Raw genomic sequence first — 15,191 nt, 5'->3', positions numbered from 1 at the left:
CTAACACCTAACCTTATGCTAAATATGCTTATTTCTATGTGGGACGTCTCACGTCTGGTGAGGTGATGCCTTAGTTGCCTGTTTTTCTCGCAAAACATGGCAACACTGGCGTCCAACATTTGTCCCTGCAGTCTACCCGTAACGTGAGCTTGACGTCTCTGTCGCAGGCAGGCATTCGCATTCTTCTCAGTGTGGATAGTAAACATGTGCATACTCACAGGCGTATTTAACTCAATTTAGACTAAATATAACAATATAACAGCTCATTCATTCATTCATTCATTCGCCGAGAATGGAAACTATAATGGAGGACGAAGTCAGACCCAGAAAGGTAAGGTTTATTGAATGAAGCTGTAGACAAGTTAGTTAGCTAGCATTGAAGCTACGTTCGTCACCCGTTGTTATTGAATTTACTCTTTGGCCAGTACGGCTTATTATATTATTAACATTATAATTATATACGTTGTACAATAACTAAATTGTATCTGAGTTGTGAAGAAATGAAGCGGGCCACATGTTTTCTAGACCCTACATTTTCTGTATTTGGGTTGCCTGTAGCCCTACAAGCAGAACCCAATGGTACTGAAGTTTCTGACATTTTGGGGTTCCGAGAGGGGCTAGGTTGCCTGTAAATTTAGGGACTACATGTTTTCTTGCTCCGAGTCTCCGGAATTCAATTCAAGTGTACTTACAAAAGCAATAAAGCATTGGCATCAAAATGTACTTAAAGTACCCAAAAGTAAAAGTACTCAAATGTATAAACATATTTAGAAATATTAGTCAAATTTGACATAAGGATGTAACCTGGCGTCACCAGGCTTTCCACCTCTACTATGAAGTGGTATTGGTTTATGTATGTTTTGTAATAATAATCCAAATACAAAGTAAATTACATTTACTGTACATTTTATTTGTTTAATGACAATATATTTTAGTTACTTTTTTTTTTTTTTTTTTTTAGTGGTGCAGCCACTCAAAAAGGGTTGGGGTCAAAAGGGCTGGGGTCCGAGTACCGAAGTAGTGTTTGTTCACCACCAATTGTCACTGTTGCGCAGCCTAACACACACACATACACACACGCCACAGTACAGCACCACTCTACAGCACCACTTTACAGCACCACTTTACATCAGGTCCTGGACCTGAATTATTTTGCATAGTGCATACTCTATTCAGTCCAGTGCATTCACTCTAGTGACGTCCATTCAGGAAAGATAGCCAATTTAACATTAAGGTGCCCAGCACCTTTGTCAGGAAGACGCCTCTCACCAGGGGCCAGAGGTGACCCCATCATCCTGTGTAACTCTTCATGTTTGTGCTTCATTCACATCAGAAGTCCCATGGGGATGAGGCGAGGTCTGGAGCATCCGAGGATGACGATTACGTTCCATACGTCCCTGTCAAGATCCGAAAACATGTCCAGCATCAGAAAATGTTGCGTCTGCGTGGGAAAGCGGTGGAGGAGGAGCAGAAGGACAGTGGAGGAGAACAGAGGGACGAGGATGAAGGCCTGGGTCCTCGTTCCAACGTCAGCCTCCTGGACCAGCACCAGCACCTCAAGGAGAAGGCAGAGGGTATAAGTCTGATACCAGTGGTTCCCAAACCTAGGGCTGTCACGATTACACAATTAAGTTGACGATTACACACAAATAATTGTGATTAATTAATTTAATTGTTTTTAGCATTGTTTCGACCAATAACGGTCTTCATCAGGGCAGCCCTAAGACCTATGTAATAAATTGCCCTTTTATTGCGAAGGGATAAAAGGATAATTATTAGCTAAAGGAAAAAACAACGGGACCGTCGGGTTAACTCTGTGGCATTTCATATAGAAGCCACAAAAGGATATTGACCAAACAAAATGGCAAGCAATATACACAGCTCACTTTGGGAAACAACTGAAATCAATAATCGCAACTCGAACCCAACCCTAATGAGTCCCAGTCCCAGCAAATGATAAACTATATACAGTTCGTATGGTGTTAGCAGCACGCTACCGCACGCCCACAGTTTTAAAGAATAACAATCGTATCGGTCCTCTTCTCACCGTGCATGCACATTATAGTCTTTTACAGTTGCTCATAATCCGCACAGAACGAAGAAAGAGTCCGCTCCAAACGGAGTAGCGAAAGTTCGGGGTACCGCTTATTATTATCCAACAAGGACAAGATGTTTGGAATGATCTCACCAGAAGTGACGTCTCTGTCAGTCTCCTCGCACGCTGGCAAGTGTGATTCAACGGCAGCAACAGCGCGTCCCTGTTCCCGATGGCTCAAGTCAAATGTCCTTTGTCTTGGCTGCAGATACTACACGTAAACACTTTAATACAGTGATTTAAACGGTAGGCTTATCTGGAGCCACAGAGCTCCTCTGACAAACGTGCACCCTGGCACCTAGGTTTGTTTGTCTGTTTTTCCTCCTTCCCCCTGTGTCACTTCCTCTATTAATAAAGTTGGGTGACATCCTCAATCATTCACTCAGACCCGTTACCTCTCATGTGAACTAGGAATGATCATATGGACTTAAAAGTTCCTTCTACATGTACAAATATCACACGTATATAAGAACATGCATAGGTCAAGCAGATAAATACAATAACATTATGTGCATTTCTCACACCTATTTTTGAAAAGTATAAATTTTTTCAACATACATGTTGTACAACATGTTGTACAACGTACATGATTATGACGATTATTACAAAATAATTGCGATTATCAGAAAAAGAGGAGATTAGATGATAATTGTGGCAACCCTACCCAAACCTAGCTCAAGGCCCAAACGAGAAAGTTGACGTTTTCCCCTGGCCCAAACTAGTGAAAATAGCAGATCTACAAGCTCACAACATAATTTATTATATTTTTCCTTATTTCTTCATGAAATTACTGAAAACAAACCATTTCATTTTTTTCTGATAAATATAGCTTTTTGGGGGAATATTCTTTTTAAACGATAATAATTCAAAACAAAATGTGGGGCCCGGATGGCTGGCGTAGACGTCTGGGCAACTAGGCTGCTAATCCAGTCCGACAGCGTGTGGCTGGTTCGAATCCCGGTCCCGATGACCTTTGCGTGTCCCCCTTCTCTCCCAAAAATATTTTTTTTAAGGGACCCAAACATTTTCATGTCAAGGACCCCAAGTTCATATGTATTTTCCTGCGACCCACAATGTTTCAGAAATATTCTAAATATTTCCACACTTTTTTGGGAAAATTGCAGTCTCATGTATAATAGTTTGTTTACAGCACGTAAGGAGTCGGCCAAGGAGAAGCAGCTGAAGGAAGAAGAAAAGATCCTTGAGAGCGTTGCGGAGGGCAGAGGTACAATAATGAATAATATGAACTAGGCTGCATGTGCATGACTGTGTGGTTTCTGTACAAAGTTTGTATTTTATTTATCTATTGTTTTATTGTGGATCACATGAAGCTACTCTGAGCAGGTTGGAATGGGTGGAGAAAAGTGTCAGGTGTCATGTCATAGGAAAGTTTCAGCAAGAATGAAAGGGAAGGTATACAAGACGCCGAGACGGTGGTCAGACCAGCTATGTTGTATGGTTGTATGGTAAGGAAAAGAAAGGAAGCAGAGCTGGAGGTAGCTGAGACTAAAATTATCTCTAGAAGTAACAAGGATGGATAGGATCAGGAACGAGTACATCAGAGGGACAACCCATGTCGGATGTTTTGGAGATACAGCCAGAGAGGCCAGACTGAGATGATTTGGACACGTACAAAGGAGGGATAGTGAGTATATCGGTAGCGGAAGACCAAAAAAAAAGGATGTATGGATGTAGTGAAAGAGGCAGGGTGAGATGGAGGCAGATGATTCGCTGTGGTGACACCTGAAGGGGAAAAAACAAAAGGAAAAGAAGAAGACTGATGAATTTAACATGCTAAAACATGAAAGCTTACCGGAAACTATTTCTCCCTCAGCTCTGATGTCCGTAAAGGAAATGGCCAAGGGCATAATCTACGATGACCCCATTCAAACGAGGTGAGTTATGCGCTCAAATTACTTTTATTAATTAAAGTGTGAGAACACCACCTAACTTGTCATCTAACCCGACCGTCTGACCTGTGTAGCTGGAAGGCTCCGCGGTACATCCTGAACATGCCCGACGCCAGGCACGACCGTGTCAGGAAAAAATACCACATCCTGGTGGACGGCGAAGGAGTCCCTGCACCCATCAAGAGCTTCAGGGAGATGAAACTCCCACCAGGTCGTTACCACTCTCTGTTCACGCAAATGAAACACCACAATCCCACTCTGGTTGTGTATTGATTCAGCTTGTGCTGTTCCCAAACCGTTTTGGCCATGCACCCCATGTTACCTCCCGAACTAGCTGACGCACCCCCCACATGGAAATATAAATTGCATGAGCTATATAGAGACATATATTTCCTATTTATCCACATGCATATGCACATATATGAACCTGAATATGGCATATAGGCTATATTCTGCATATACTTGCCATATATTGGCATAATATGTGAATATATTTCAAATGAAACCATAGCACCGCCATTAGCCTTTTCATGTCGTGCACCACAGTTTGGGAACCACTGTGCTAGAGAATCTAGGTAAAGAACAATCAATTTGGGTAGTGGGCCAAAATAGGGCTGGGCAATATATCAGTATCATGATATGAGATATCATCTGGGATTATGCATATGATATGATAGAAGTGTTCTGTTTTCCTGATTTGAATTGACTTATTTCATACTTATGAAACGCATTATGAGCTTGTAGATGTAGATTGGCTTATAGAAAATTTATATTGTGATAATTTGATTGTGTTCATATCACCCAGCCCCATACCAAAACATGTAAATTGGGTTGTTATAATGCCTATAGTGCTTGCTACATTAGTTATATTCTTGGTACTGATTACATTTTTCTGGTTGCAGCCGTCCTGAAAGGGCTCAAAAAGAAGGGAATTGTGCACCCTACACCCATACAAATTCAAGGAATTCCTACAATGTGAGTATATCTACATCTGCGGCAATCTCATTTTGAATATTTGGGTTGGGCCTCAGACAGAGATCAGCTACCGGCAGGAAGCTCGTCATCAACTAGTAATGCTTTGGCGAGGGCCCGGGTGACTCATAAACTCTGTTTTGTTTTTTTCATCAAAATTATATTGTTGACTTTTGTTTCATTTCATTCAAAATGAAATAGCTTATATGACTCATCCCAAACTTTGTTCAAAATCAGCCAAATGAATGCACCTCATCAGGCAGCATTGTATTGATGCAATACTGCTTTCAAGGCATACAGCCCATGCAGTTCCTGAATTGACTAGGGTATGTGTGTGTGTGTGTGTGTGTGTGTGTGTGTGTGTATGTGTGTGTGTGTGTATGTAGTCTGTCGGGCCGGGACATGATCGGCATTGCCTTCACTGGTTCAGGAAAGACGCTGGTCTTCACTCTGCCCATCATCATGTTCTCACTGGAGCAGGAGAAAAGGCTGCCGTTCTGCAAGAAAGAAGGTCCCTATGGACTCATCATCTGTCCATCAGTAAGACATACTCACTCTGATGTTACATCTATCCACACTTTATATACTGTAGGTATGTAAAGCATGCTTAATGTCTGAAAGTCAATGAATTACGTCTGCAAGGCTCTCCTTTATCAACCAACAGAAATATCCATAAACCATTCTGTACGATTGTCTCCAAGTTAAATATTAGATTGATCAGTTTGTACATGTTGTATAGCATTAAGCACAGCACTCTGTTGCAGAACAGGAGAGCTCTTAAGTCTTAACTAAAACACCAGCTACCAATTGGAAAGGGGATTGATGTATTTATTGAACCAAATTACCTGGTAAATAATATAAGGATGACGGTTAGTTTGAGAATTGAGGGCAATCTGCTGAGTGTGTTCCAAAAATAATATTTTAGTTCACTACCATGTTAACTAAAACCTTGATTTCAGCGACGGAAATCTTTCTTACCCCCTCCCCCCCCCCCCCACACACACCTTCATGTTGCTTGCTCGCTTGGGCCATTATGAATGTCAGCCATGATAACATTAGAAGAAAATAATGTTTATCTCACCCATAGATATAAAACCCTAGATGCCTCATTGGCTGCTGCAGTTCATTGGAGCGACCTGTATCGCACTGAATGGCATAAGGCACGCTGCGTCACTGCCACTCAAGTGACTACTACTGGCCAATCACAGCGCATCTTTTCCGGGACAGATCAATTATATCCAAAGGAGCTTTATTGGCATAAGAAAACAAACGTTTACATTGCCTCTGATTGGTCTACCGAACGTCCCTTTCTGTGACGCACGCTTGGCAAGCTTCCCCATGCGTCACAGAAGCTTGCCTCAAGAAACACACGACCCAGAGCGTCTACCTTTCTATGTCTATGATTTCACCCATCACCCTCTGTTGTCCAGCGAGAGTTGGCGAGGCAGACCCACGGCATCATCGAGTATTACAGTAAACTCCTGGAGGAGGAGGGAGCTCCACAACTCCGTACTGCCCTCTGCATCGGAGGGATGTCCGTCAAGGAACAGATGGAGGTGGTGAACCGGTAAGTGCTTTGTTTCCCTTTGCTAACCTGACTCCGCCAGATGGAAAACGCTTGCTTCACATTTTGTTTCACAATGTCAACCTGTGAACTCAATACTGCCCCATCTGGCGGAGTCAGGTTATGACGTTGCAGCATTGGTGGCAAATATAATATGTATAGTGAAGCGTGCATGAAAACATATTTCTTTCTCGCTCAAAATTAGCAGTCAGGTGCTTGCCTTTTTTTACGGTGTTGCGGAGTCACACTGGACCGTCTCCAACCAAAACACTCCAGCCAACAGAGGCTTCTGTCTTTCTTTATATATACAAGATTATTATTGTTTCATTGCACATTCCTGTCAATTGATGTTTGTTCTAATGTTAACGGAACTGTTGTGTGATGAAGTATAACATAGCGCTATACATTCACACCGACTTTTGTCATCAGGGGCGTCAATATAGCTGGGGGATGGAGCCGGGGGAAAGTTCAGAGTTCTCCCAACCGGAATAAACAGTGGAGTGTTTGGTTTTCAAACGCAGATGCTTTAAATACTACTAATTTAAAAGTAGCGTCATGGCTTGCCAGATCAAAGGCACAGATCCTTGTTGCCACTCGACAAGGAACGCTACTTTAGAAAATGAAACAAGCTATAGGCCGATTGGAATGTTTTCCTTGACTGCAAGGACATGATACAACACAATGGCCTGATATATTCGCGTGGTAAGAGACACTTTTCTATAGATATGATCACTGAAACTTATAATAATTAAAAAGCCATTAATTCATCAATGATGTTTATAGAACATGTTTTAGTGAATTCCAAGTAGGCTACCGACACCATTCGTTTCGACCACACTTTTGCACAACGATTGCTCCGTGCCAAGTTCCAACTGTCTCTAAACTACTTAGAATTCACTACAATGTGTTCTATAAACATTATTGATGACTTAATGGCTGTTGGTTTTTGATATTACGTTAAGTTTAATTGATCATATCTATAGTGTCTATCAGGCGAGTAAACACTGCGCTGCGGTAACACAATGTTTTGTAACATGGAGGGAGAGGGAGATTGAGAGGCATGTCCGATGTCAGTGGTGGTTATGCTTGTGCAACTTGACGCATGCAATAAAGTAAAAAGAGATAATGATACTCTGACTATAAACCACTTGAACCCCAGACAACGCCAGGCTGTCAATATTTCTATCATCCAACAAATCGCTCTGAAAGTGATCCAAAGGATCGTACTCTATTATAACTCTATTTTGTTTACCCCGGGCTAAAACCGGATGAGACGTTTGTGGGTGTTCCTGTCAATGTATGTGGTTAGTTGATTCAGTCATATTGAAAAAATAAGCTAAGAACATAATGTGTAGTTGCAGCCGTGATCTGTCCATGTGTCCTGCCGTAGAGTAGGGTTGCAACTGGTGATTACTTACTTAACTATTAGTTTTTCTATAATCAACCTTTTCGATGAATTGATTACGCACTTAAAACATTATTTCATAATTGGTTGCACAACAGAGTCGTGCAAGAATTGTGAAATTGGCTACAAGTTCACAACGAAACCCCAACTCTAATTTCACTATTTTGTAAATGTTTAAAAAAATAATGTAATCAATAACAAACTGAGCGATTCCTTTTCATATTGGAATAGTTGGATTAACTGTTGCACTCTACAGTGGCGTACACATGATGGTGGCCACCCCAGGCAGACTGATGGACCTGCTGCAGAAGAAGATGATCAGTCTGGACATCTGTCGCTACCTGGCGCTGGACGAGGCCGACAGGATGATTGACATGGGCTTTGAGGAGGACATCAGGACCATCTTCTCCTACTTCAAGGTCAGATTAGACTTTGAGGTGGTCTGCTTCAAGGTCAGATTAGACTTTGAGGTGGTCTGCTTCAAGGTCAGATTAGACTTTGAGGTGGTCTGCTTCAAGGTCAGATTAGACTTTGAGGTGGTCTGCTTCAAGGTCAGATTAGACTTTGAGGTGGTCTGCTTCAAGGTCATATTAGACTTTGAGGTGGTCTGCTTCAAGGTCAGATTAGACTTTGAGGTGGTCTGCTTCAAGGTCAGATTAGACTTTGAGGTGGTCTGCTTCAAGGTCATATTAGACTTTGAGGTGGTCTGCTTCAAGGTCAGATTAGACTTTGAGGTGGTCTGCTTCAAGGTCATATTAGACTTTGAGGTGGTCTGCTTCAAGGTCAGATTAGACTTTGAGGTGGTCTGCTTCAAGGTCAGATTAGACTTTGAGGTGGTCTGCTTCAAGGTCAGATTAGACTTTGAGGTGGTCTGCTTCAAGGTCATATTAGACTTTGAGGTGGTCTGCTTCAAGGTCAGATTAGACTTTGAGGTGGTCTGCTTCAAGGTCAGATTAGACTTTGAGGTGGTCTGCTTCAAGGTCAGATTAGACTTTGAGGTGGTCTGCTTCAAGGTCAGATTAGACTTTGTGGTCACCTGCGCGAAAGATAAATATATCGATGCCGTCGGACAGAAACCATATCTCCATATTTCTGAGATTTGAAGGTTTTATTTCTCTATTTTGGCCATGATACTTGTGACTGTTTTCTTTTTTCAATCGAAACAACAATTTTAGTAATATTCCAGCATGAGCTCTCCGCACACAGCACACTGGGACATGTTATGTCAGACTTTCACAGATGATCACAAAAGAACAATACGATTCACGTTAAATATGTGTCCCCTTTGGGAATTGACTTGCATGAGGTGTTTTAACTTTGTATTTGTTTTGTTGTTTTAGGGTCAGAGACAAACTCTGCTTTTCAGTGCTACCATGCCTAAGAAGATCCAGAACTTTGCCAAGAGTGCCCTGGTTAAACCAATCACTATCAATGTTGGCAGAGCAGGTGCTGCCAGTTTGGATGTCATCCAGGTATGTTCATCTTTTCAGTGGAATACGTTTTGACATGCGGTAAATGAGACTGCAAAGAACATTAGCTATATAGTACATTTAAACTACCAAGTTCAAAGTACTTCACACAAAACATTAAGCACTCAGACACTAAAGACAAAAAAAAACATGATTAAAAAGAAAAGAAAAAAAGGATTAAAAATAAAACAGATAAGAGAATTGAATTACAGTGCCCCTAGGGGCACAGGTCTCCACCAGGGCAGGTCAGGTTGTGGCCTCCTGGTGGCGCTATAATAAGCCAATGTGAAAAAAAGAATTCACGTAAATTGCACACTGCGTTCATGACTTGAGGCTTTTCTTTTTCAAAACGGGCCAATCCTGCAAACTTTGAAAGCCGCATAACGATTTGCGGGATTTTTGGACAGAATCCGGAGGAGTAATATCAAAATATGTGTTTTGCAAAAGTCGGCGTCCTGGTGGCACTATAACAGGCCGTTCTGGAAAATGTGGGGCAGAGGTTCATCGTTGGCATCCAGGGAGTGTTTGTACAAAATTTGTCATCGACCGGGTTAATGGTGCCAGAGATTAGCTGTATACAGATGGACGGACAGACGGACGCATACACACACACACACACACACACACACACACACACACACACACACACACACGGACGGAGTGCAAAACATACTCTCTCCCCATGCCTTTGGCCTGGTGGAGACAATAAATGATGAAAAGACCTCAGTAAATGGTAGCAACAAACAGAATTAAGCTTTGATTTAAATGAAGTGCGAATTGTAGTAGACGTTTTCAGGAAGTTTGTTCCAGATATGTGCTGCATAAAAATGGAATGCTGTTTCTCCACGTTTAATTCTAACTGGGGACATAAAGCTAGCCTGGTTAATAAACCAGACCGAATCAGCCGTTGGCAAAAAAAATTGCCTACCGGCGGATTTCGGTCTGGAGAGGCTCAATTGTACGCCCATTTTCTACACACGAGAATGTGGGCGCCCAATAGGGACACGGTATGCAATATGGGCGGGCTTTGGTACAGTGACGTTCAATGCTTGAGACCTTTGACTGACAGTAGCTCTGACCAATTGCGTCAAAGAGAAAATGTTTCCCTGGAAATGAAATCCAAGCTGAGCCTCCCCAGTGCGATATTAGTCTGGTTTATTAACCAGGCTAACATAAAGCAGACCTGTCCCAGATGATCTGATCGGATGGGGTCTGAATGGTTCACGACATAGAACAAGATCACAAGTGTATTTTGACCCTGAAAGCCATTATTGCTTTCAGCAGGGTATTGTTTTGTGTGAAAATCGGCTACATTTAAAAACTATCCCTTGTATGTGCAGGAAGTGGAATACGTCAAAGAGGAAGCAAAGATGGTCTACCTGCTCGAGTGTCTCCAAAAAACACCACCACCAGTCAGTACTGTCCGACTCCTCATATGTTATGAAAGTCACACATAAGATGCATATTATGCTACTTAGGGCTGTTACAATCATGGCATCCTAATTGGCGATGTAATTGTCATGCAAATGATTAATTCATGTGATTAACTATTTATTTGTGGTTTTGGAAATGAACATTAGAATATAAATCTAAATTACATTGTTTATTCTTTTAGGTTTTGTAACCAATACATGAAATCAAAATAAGTAATGTGCTATGATTGGCCATATTTAAAATCTACTTTTAACTAGTGAAAATGGCCGATCCGCTATTTTTGAAAATGTTTTAAAATGTTAAAATGCATTATTTTCAACAGATACATTTATATTGTCTACAGATGAATGGAAATCATTCTGACGATTATGCAAAAATAATTGGGTTACCTCACATAATTGCGATCATGCAATAATGTCCTACACATACTGTAACTGAAATAAAACTTGGAAAGTACACCATTGAAGGTCCTGTGTGAAACTCGGATGGTTCCTCTTTCACAATGGCAGGTGCTGATGTTTGCTGAGAAGAAAGCAGATGTGGACGCCATCCATGAGTACCTGCTACTCAAAGGCGTTGAGGCTGTGGCCATCCACGGAGGGAAGGGTAAGAAGAAGCTTCTGTTTCTACCAGACTACCACAGGGTCTAATCTACATGCTCATAGTGCATCACGATTTTTTTGAAAGGTTTTGACAATTCTCGCCCTATAACATTCCCAATATATGGATGTACAGTGTTAATGTGGTTAAACACAAAAGGAAACTAAAGGCATAAACATACGGACATAAATAATAACGTGGATTTAAAAAAATAACAGGTACAAGATTAATTATTTAAATAAAAGGAGACCCAAAGGTAATTCAAGGTGCTTTTACATAACACAGAAAGGCATTTATTTGAGCACAAGGCATTAAAAACAAAAGAAAAGCCCATCTAAAAAGCTGAATTGTTAATAATAAAATGCAGTGGAGAACATGAATGTTTTCAGCCTTTATCTAAAAGTCTTCAAAGCTGGCACGGGCTCAGATCCTTGGGAAGTTTATTCCAATTACTGTGTGTGGCATAATACGTAACCACTGCTTGAGCGTGTTTTGTGTGAACTCTGGGAGTAGTTGGTAGACATTTAATGGTCTATAAACCCAGCAACAGTAAGACAACCAGACGCCATTAGTTTGATGATAATGTTTCTCACCATTCAAGGCACAAGGGGAAAGGCTATGCCCAGACATCCCTATTGCGGTATTAAGACTGTGGAACTGGAAACGCACGATCCATTTGATGATGTTAATTTGAGACTGTGGAACTGGAAACGCACGATCCATTTGATGATGTTAATTTGAGACTGTGGAACTGGAAACGCACAATCCATTTGATGATGTTAATTTGGGGTCATGCGGGTGACTTCAGAATCACCAGATTTAGGACAGTCCAATATTTCTACTTGTAGTTGCTAAGCATTACCACCAGGTGTCATCAAACCATGTAGCATATGTCACACCCTGTCCTGCTTCATAGATTTCTGTGTCTCAAAAGCAGGGAGCTGCATTCATTAATCTGACACTGTCGCAGCAAATAACCCGAAATAATGTGATGTTCATTGATGTGTTCAGATCAGGAGGAGAGAACTAAAGCCATCGAAGCGTTCAAAGGGGGGTTGAAGGATGTTCTAGTCGCCACAGACGTGGCCTCCAAGGGTCTGGATTTCCCAGCCATACAGCATGTAGTGAATTATGACATGCCTGAGGAGATCGAAAACTACGGTGAGAGAATGATGTCTGTCTGTGTGATCGGAACTGGATGTTGACAGGAAATGTATGTTAACTTGAGTTTCCCCCTAATTTGATCTAAAACTCTTTGGTTTTGTTTGTTTTCAGTCCATAGAATTGGAAGAACAGGACGTTCCGGGAAGACCGGTATTGCGACGACCTTCATCAATAAAGGCTGCGGTGAGAAATGACAAGCACAAAATGAACACACAATTCCTTAGTGTCGGGCAGAAACCTTGTATCTCAATATTTCAACTTTTTTTTTTTTTCATGAACGAATGGCTCTACCTACATCATACAGTGTCGCACAAAAGTTGTGAAAATTGCAGATCTAAAAGCACACTCATGAAATTGTGTCACATTGGTTTTGGCGTTGTTGGGCTCTGAACACGTCTTGTACGTTTGACCCCCAGACGAGTCTGTGCTGATGGATCTGAAGGCGCTGCTGATCGAGGCCAAGCAGAAGGTTCCCCCTGTCCTCCAGGTGCTGCAGACGGGAGACGAGGAGATGCTGGACATTGGAGGTGAGCCTCTTTCTTTCTTCAAACTCCCTCACTTTCATGTCTCCCGGCCATTGAGTCCAGATCAGTGCTTCTCAAACTTCTTAGTTTCAAGGACCCCCCGTAACTCTGAGACTGTGTACTGGTACCAAACGGACCCGTATGGATACACTCCTCGGGTTAGAGAACTGTAAGGGTCCTTTTGGAACCCTCTCAAGGAAGCCTGCGGGTCCCTGGACCACACTTTGAGAACCACTGGTCTAGATCACATTCAGTAAACACTGGTTGGACCCTTGGCCAACCATTTCCACCCACATAACACCATAATGAATAATATATATGGCTGTACAGTATATACAAAAAAAAGATAAATACACTATGACTTCTGTGTTTTGTTCCAAAAAGTGTTGACATCACAAAACTATGACAGAATTTCCTATCATCACCGGACATACGTTTTGCGCAAAAAGACCCAGATGATAGTGTATTTTAACAACACACTGTGAGCGCCTATTGTGACATGCTTAGAACACAGATGGTGACGGTGACAGTAAAGTGACAGGGGTTAAAAGTACATGCATGGTTAATGATATGCAGACAAATGTGTGCCGATTGGCCATTTTTGCTGACAGCATAACTTGTCCAGGGTTGCAAAGTAATGAGAATGCTGGGGACTGGGGAATCTTTGTCAGACTACTGCAGATAAGATGCAGTCCTGCAAATGAGTGTAGGTGCTGTGCTATTGATCGTGTGGAAATGTACTTATTAATACCATGATCTAAAAGTGTAAAACACAAATAAAACATTTCTTCTAATGGACTGATAGTTTTGAAACAATAAGACGCACACACAGGCACACGTACATCCTCCCACTAAGGCACAACCACCAATTTTAAACAGACACAAATGCGCACATCCTACCACATGTAAGTGTGGTTATATGTGGGAGTTTTACTTACAAGTACCTGGGTTGAAGTTGCATCAACTGAGCAACCAGGACTTATGATGGGCTACACAGGTGGTTCTCAAACCTTTTAATTTCAAGAACCCCCATAACTCGCATTAGTTACAGACCTGCAAGGGTCCAGTTGGGAACCACCACGATAGAACCCTGCTGGCTGAGTTTCACAAAACTTGGCAAGCGTGCTCATTGGGACATTCTGAAGATAGTTCCCACATATAGAAACTATTATAATATGTTTATAACCCCATGAACTTTTGTTGAAATATGACCCAAATGTTAGAGTTCATGAAATATAAATACACGTGCAACCTGCCCAGATGAAACCCTGTATGACTTCAAATTTATTTAAAATGCGGATTAAACAATGAAAACATAACTCGTTATTGGGAGGGAAGCTGTTCTACAGTCAATTAACTCGTGTAAGTGGTGTTGGGGAGGGAAAGTGTTAACATGCCGTCTGTCATTGCTTTCACAGGGGAGAGAGGCTGTACATTCTGTGGTGGTCTGGGTCATCGTATCACAGACTGTCCCAAGCTGGAAGCCATGCAGACCAAACAGGTGACCAACATTGGACGCAAGGACTATCTGGCTCACAGTTCCATGGACTTCTAAGACTTTTGAGGGATTTCGTTAACATGGATGATTCACTCTGACACTCAATGAGAATTATCACTGATAATTCACTGATAATCTACAAGCTCACAGAGTCACAACACATTGTGACGTGTTGTGAGTTTTTATATAGGCTAGGTTGGTACACCGTTGTTACAACAAAGTAGAACTCGGGTGTAATACTTTGAGGTCATTTGAGGTTCTTTACAATGACGTTATACCGATACTCGAGAAACTCTGAGGAAATTGTATTGCCATCTGTATCATCGGACAAAGGAAGTGTATTTTTTTATGATTGCTTAACAGATATCATTGTACTCTGATGAATTACAATTTGCAGAACTTTATATTTTATTTTGTTGTTTTCTCCATACTTTTATTCTGAATACTTGTTGCTTTTGTAAAATACATCCGTCATGTAATTGTAAATAAAACGACACCCACGGTGTCCTTTTGGTAAAGGGTGTTGCTGAAGTGTCGAGCACAGCTATGCAAAGGG

The 15,191-nt window shown here is 41.6% G+C and overlaps 1 protein-coding gene across 2 annotated transcripts; it reads left to right on the top strand.

Moving 5' to 3' along the window:
• Window positions 1–173: 173 nt before the first annotated feature.
• Window positions 174–15,147, top strand: ddx41 (DEAD (Asp-Glu-Ala-Asp) box polypeptide 41). 2 transcript variants are annotated; one of them, XM_083785532.1, is made up of 16 exons: window positions 174–331; window positions 1,337–1,574; window positions 3,246–3,320; window positions 3,930–3,990; window positions 4,080–4,216; window positions 4,908–4,980; window positions 5,364–5,517; window positions 6,408–6,544; window positions 8,203–8,365; window positions 9,287–9,418; window positions 10,756–10,827; window positions 11,359–11,455; window positions 12,461–12,610; window positions 12,725–12,796; window positions 13,030–13,140; window positions 14,556–15,147. In XM_083785532.1, the coding sequence occupies exons 1-16, from the start codon at window positions 293–295 to the stop codon at window positions 14,690–14,692; spliced, it is 1,848 nt and encodes a 615-aa protein (XP_083641658.1). In that variant the 5' UTR covers window positions 174–292; the 3' UTR covers window positions 14,693–15,147. The 2 variants fall into 2 exon arrangements, with proteins under 2 accessions (XP_083641658.1, XP_083641657.1); XM_083785531.1 differs by having other exon boundaries at window positions 1,334–1,574.
• Window positions 15,148–15,191: the final 44 nt, after the last annotated feature.

The sequence above is a fragment of the Protomyctophum parallelum genome, assembly GCF_964188405.1.
Source record: "Protomyctophum parallelum genome assembly, chromosome: 16".
NCBI lineage: Eukaryota > Metazoa > Chordata > Actinopteri > Myctophiformes > Myctophidae > Protomyctophum > Protomyctophum parallelum.
Note: the sequence above shows the minus strand (reverse complement) of the source record. Positions and strands in the feature narration are given on the sequence as shown.

Bases quoted from the DNA above. Each gene is read 5' to 3' on its own strand.
- ddx41 (XM_083785531.1), top strand. From the start codon at position 293: ATGGAAACTATAATGGAGGACGAAGTCAGACCCAGAAAG. The intron at 3,991-4,079 runs GTGAGTTATGCG...TGACCTGTGTAG, and splicing joins GATGACCCCATTCAAACGAG to CTGGAAGGCTCCGCGGTACA. The intron at 6,545-8,202 runs GTAAGTGCTTTG...TGCACTCTACAG, and splicing joins CAGATGGAGGTGGTGAACCG to TGGCGTACACATGATGGTGG.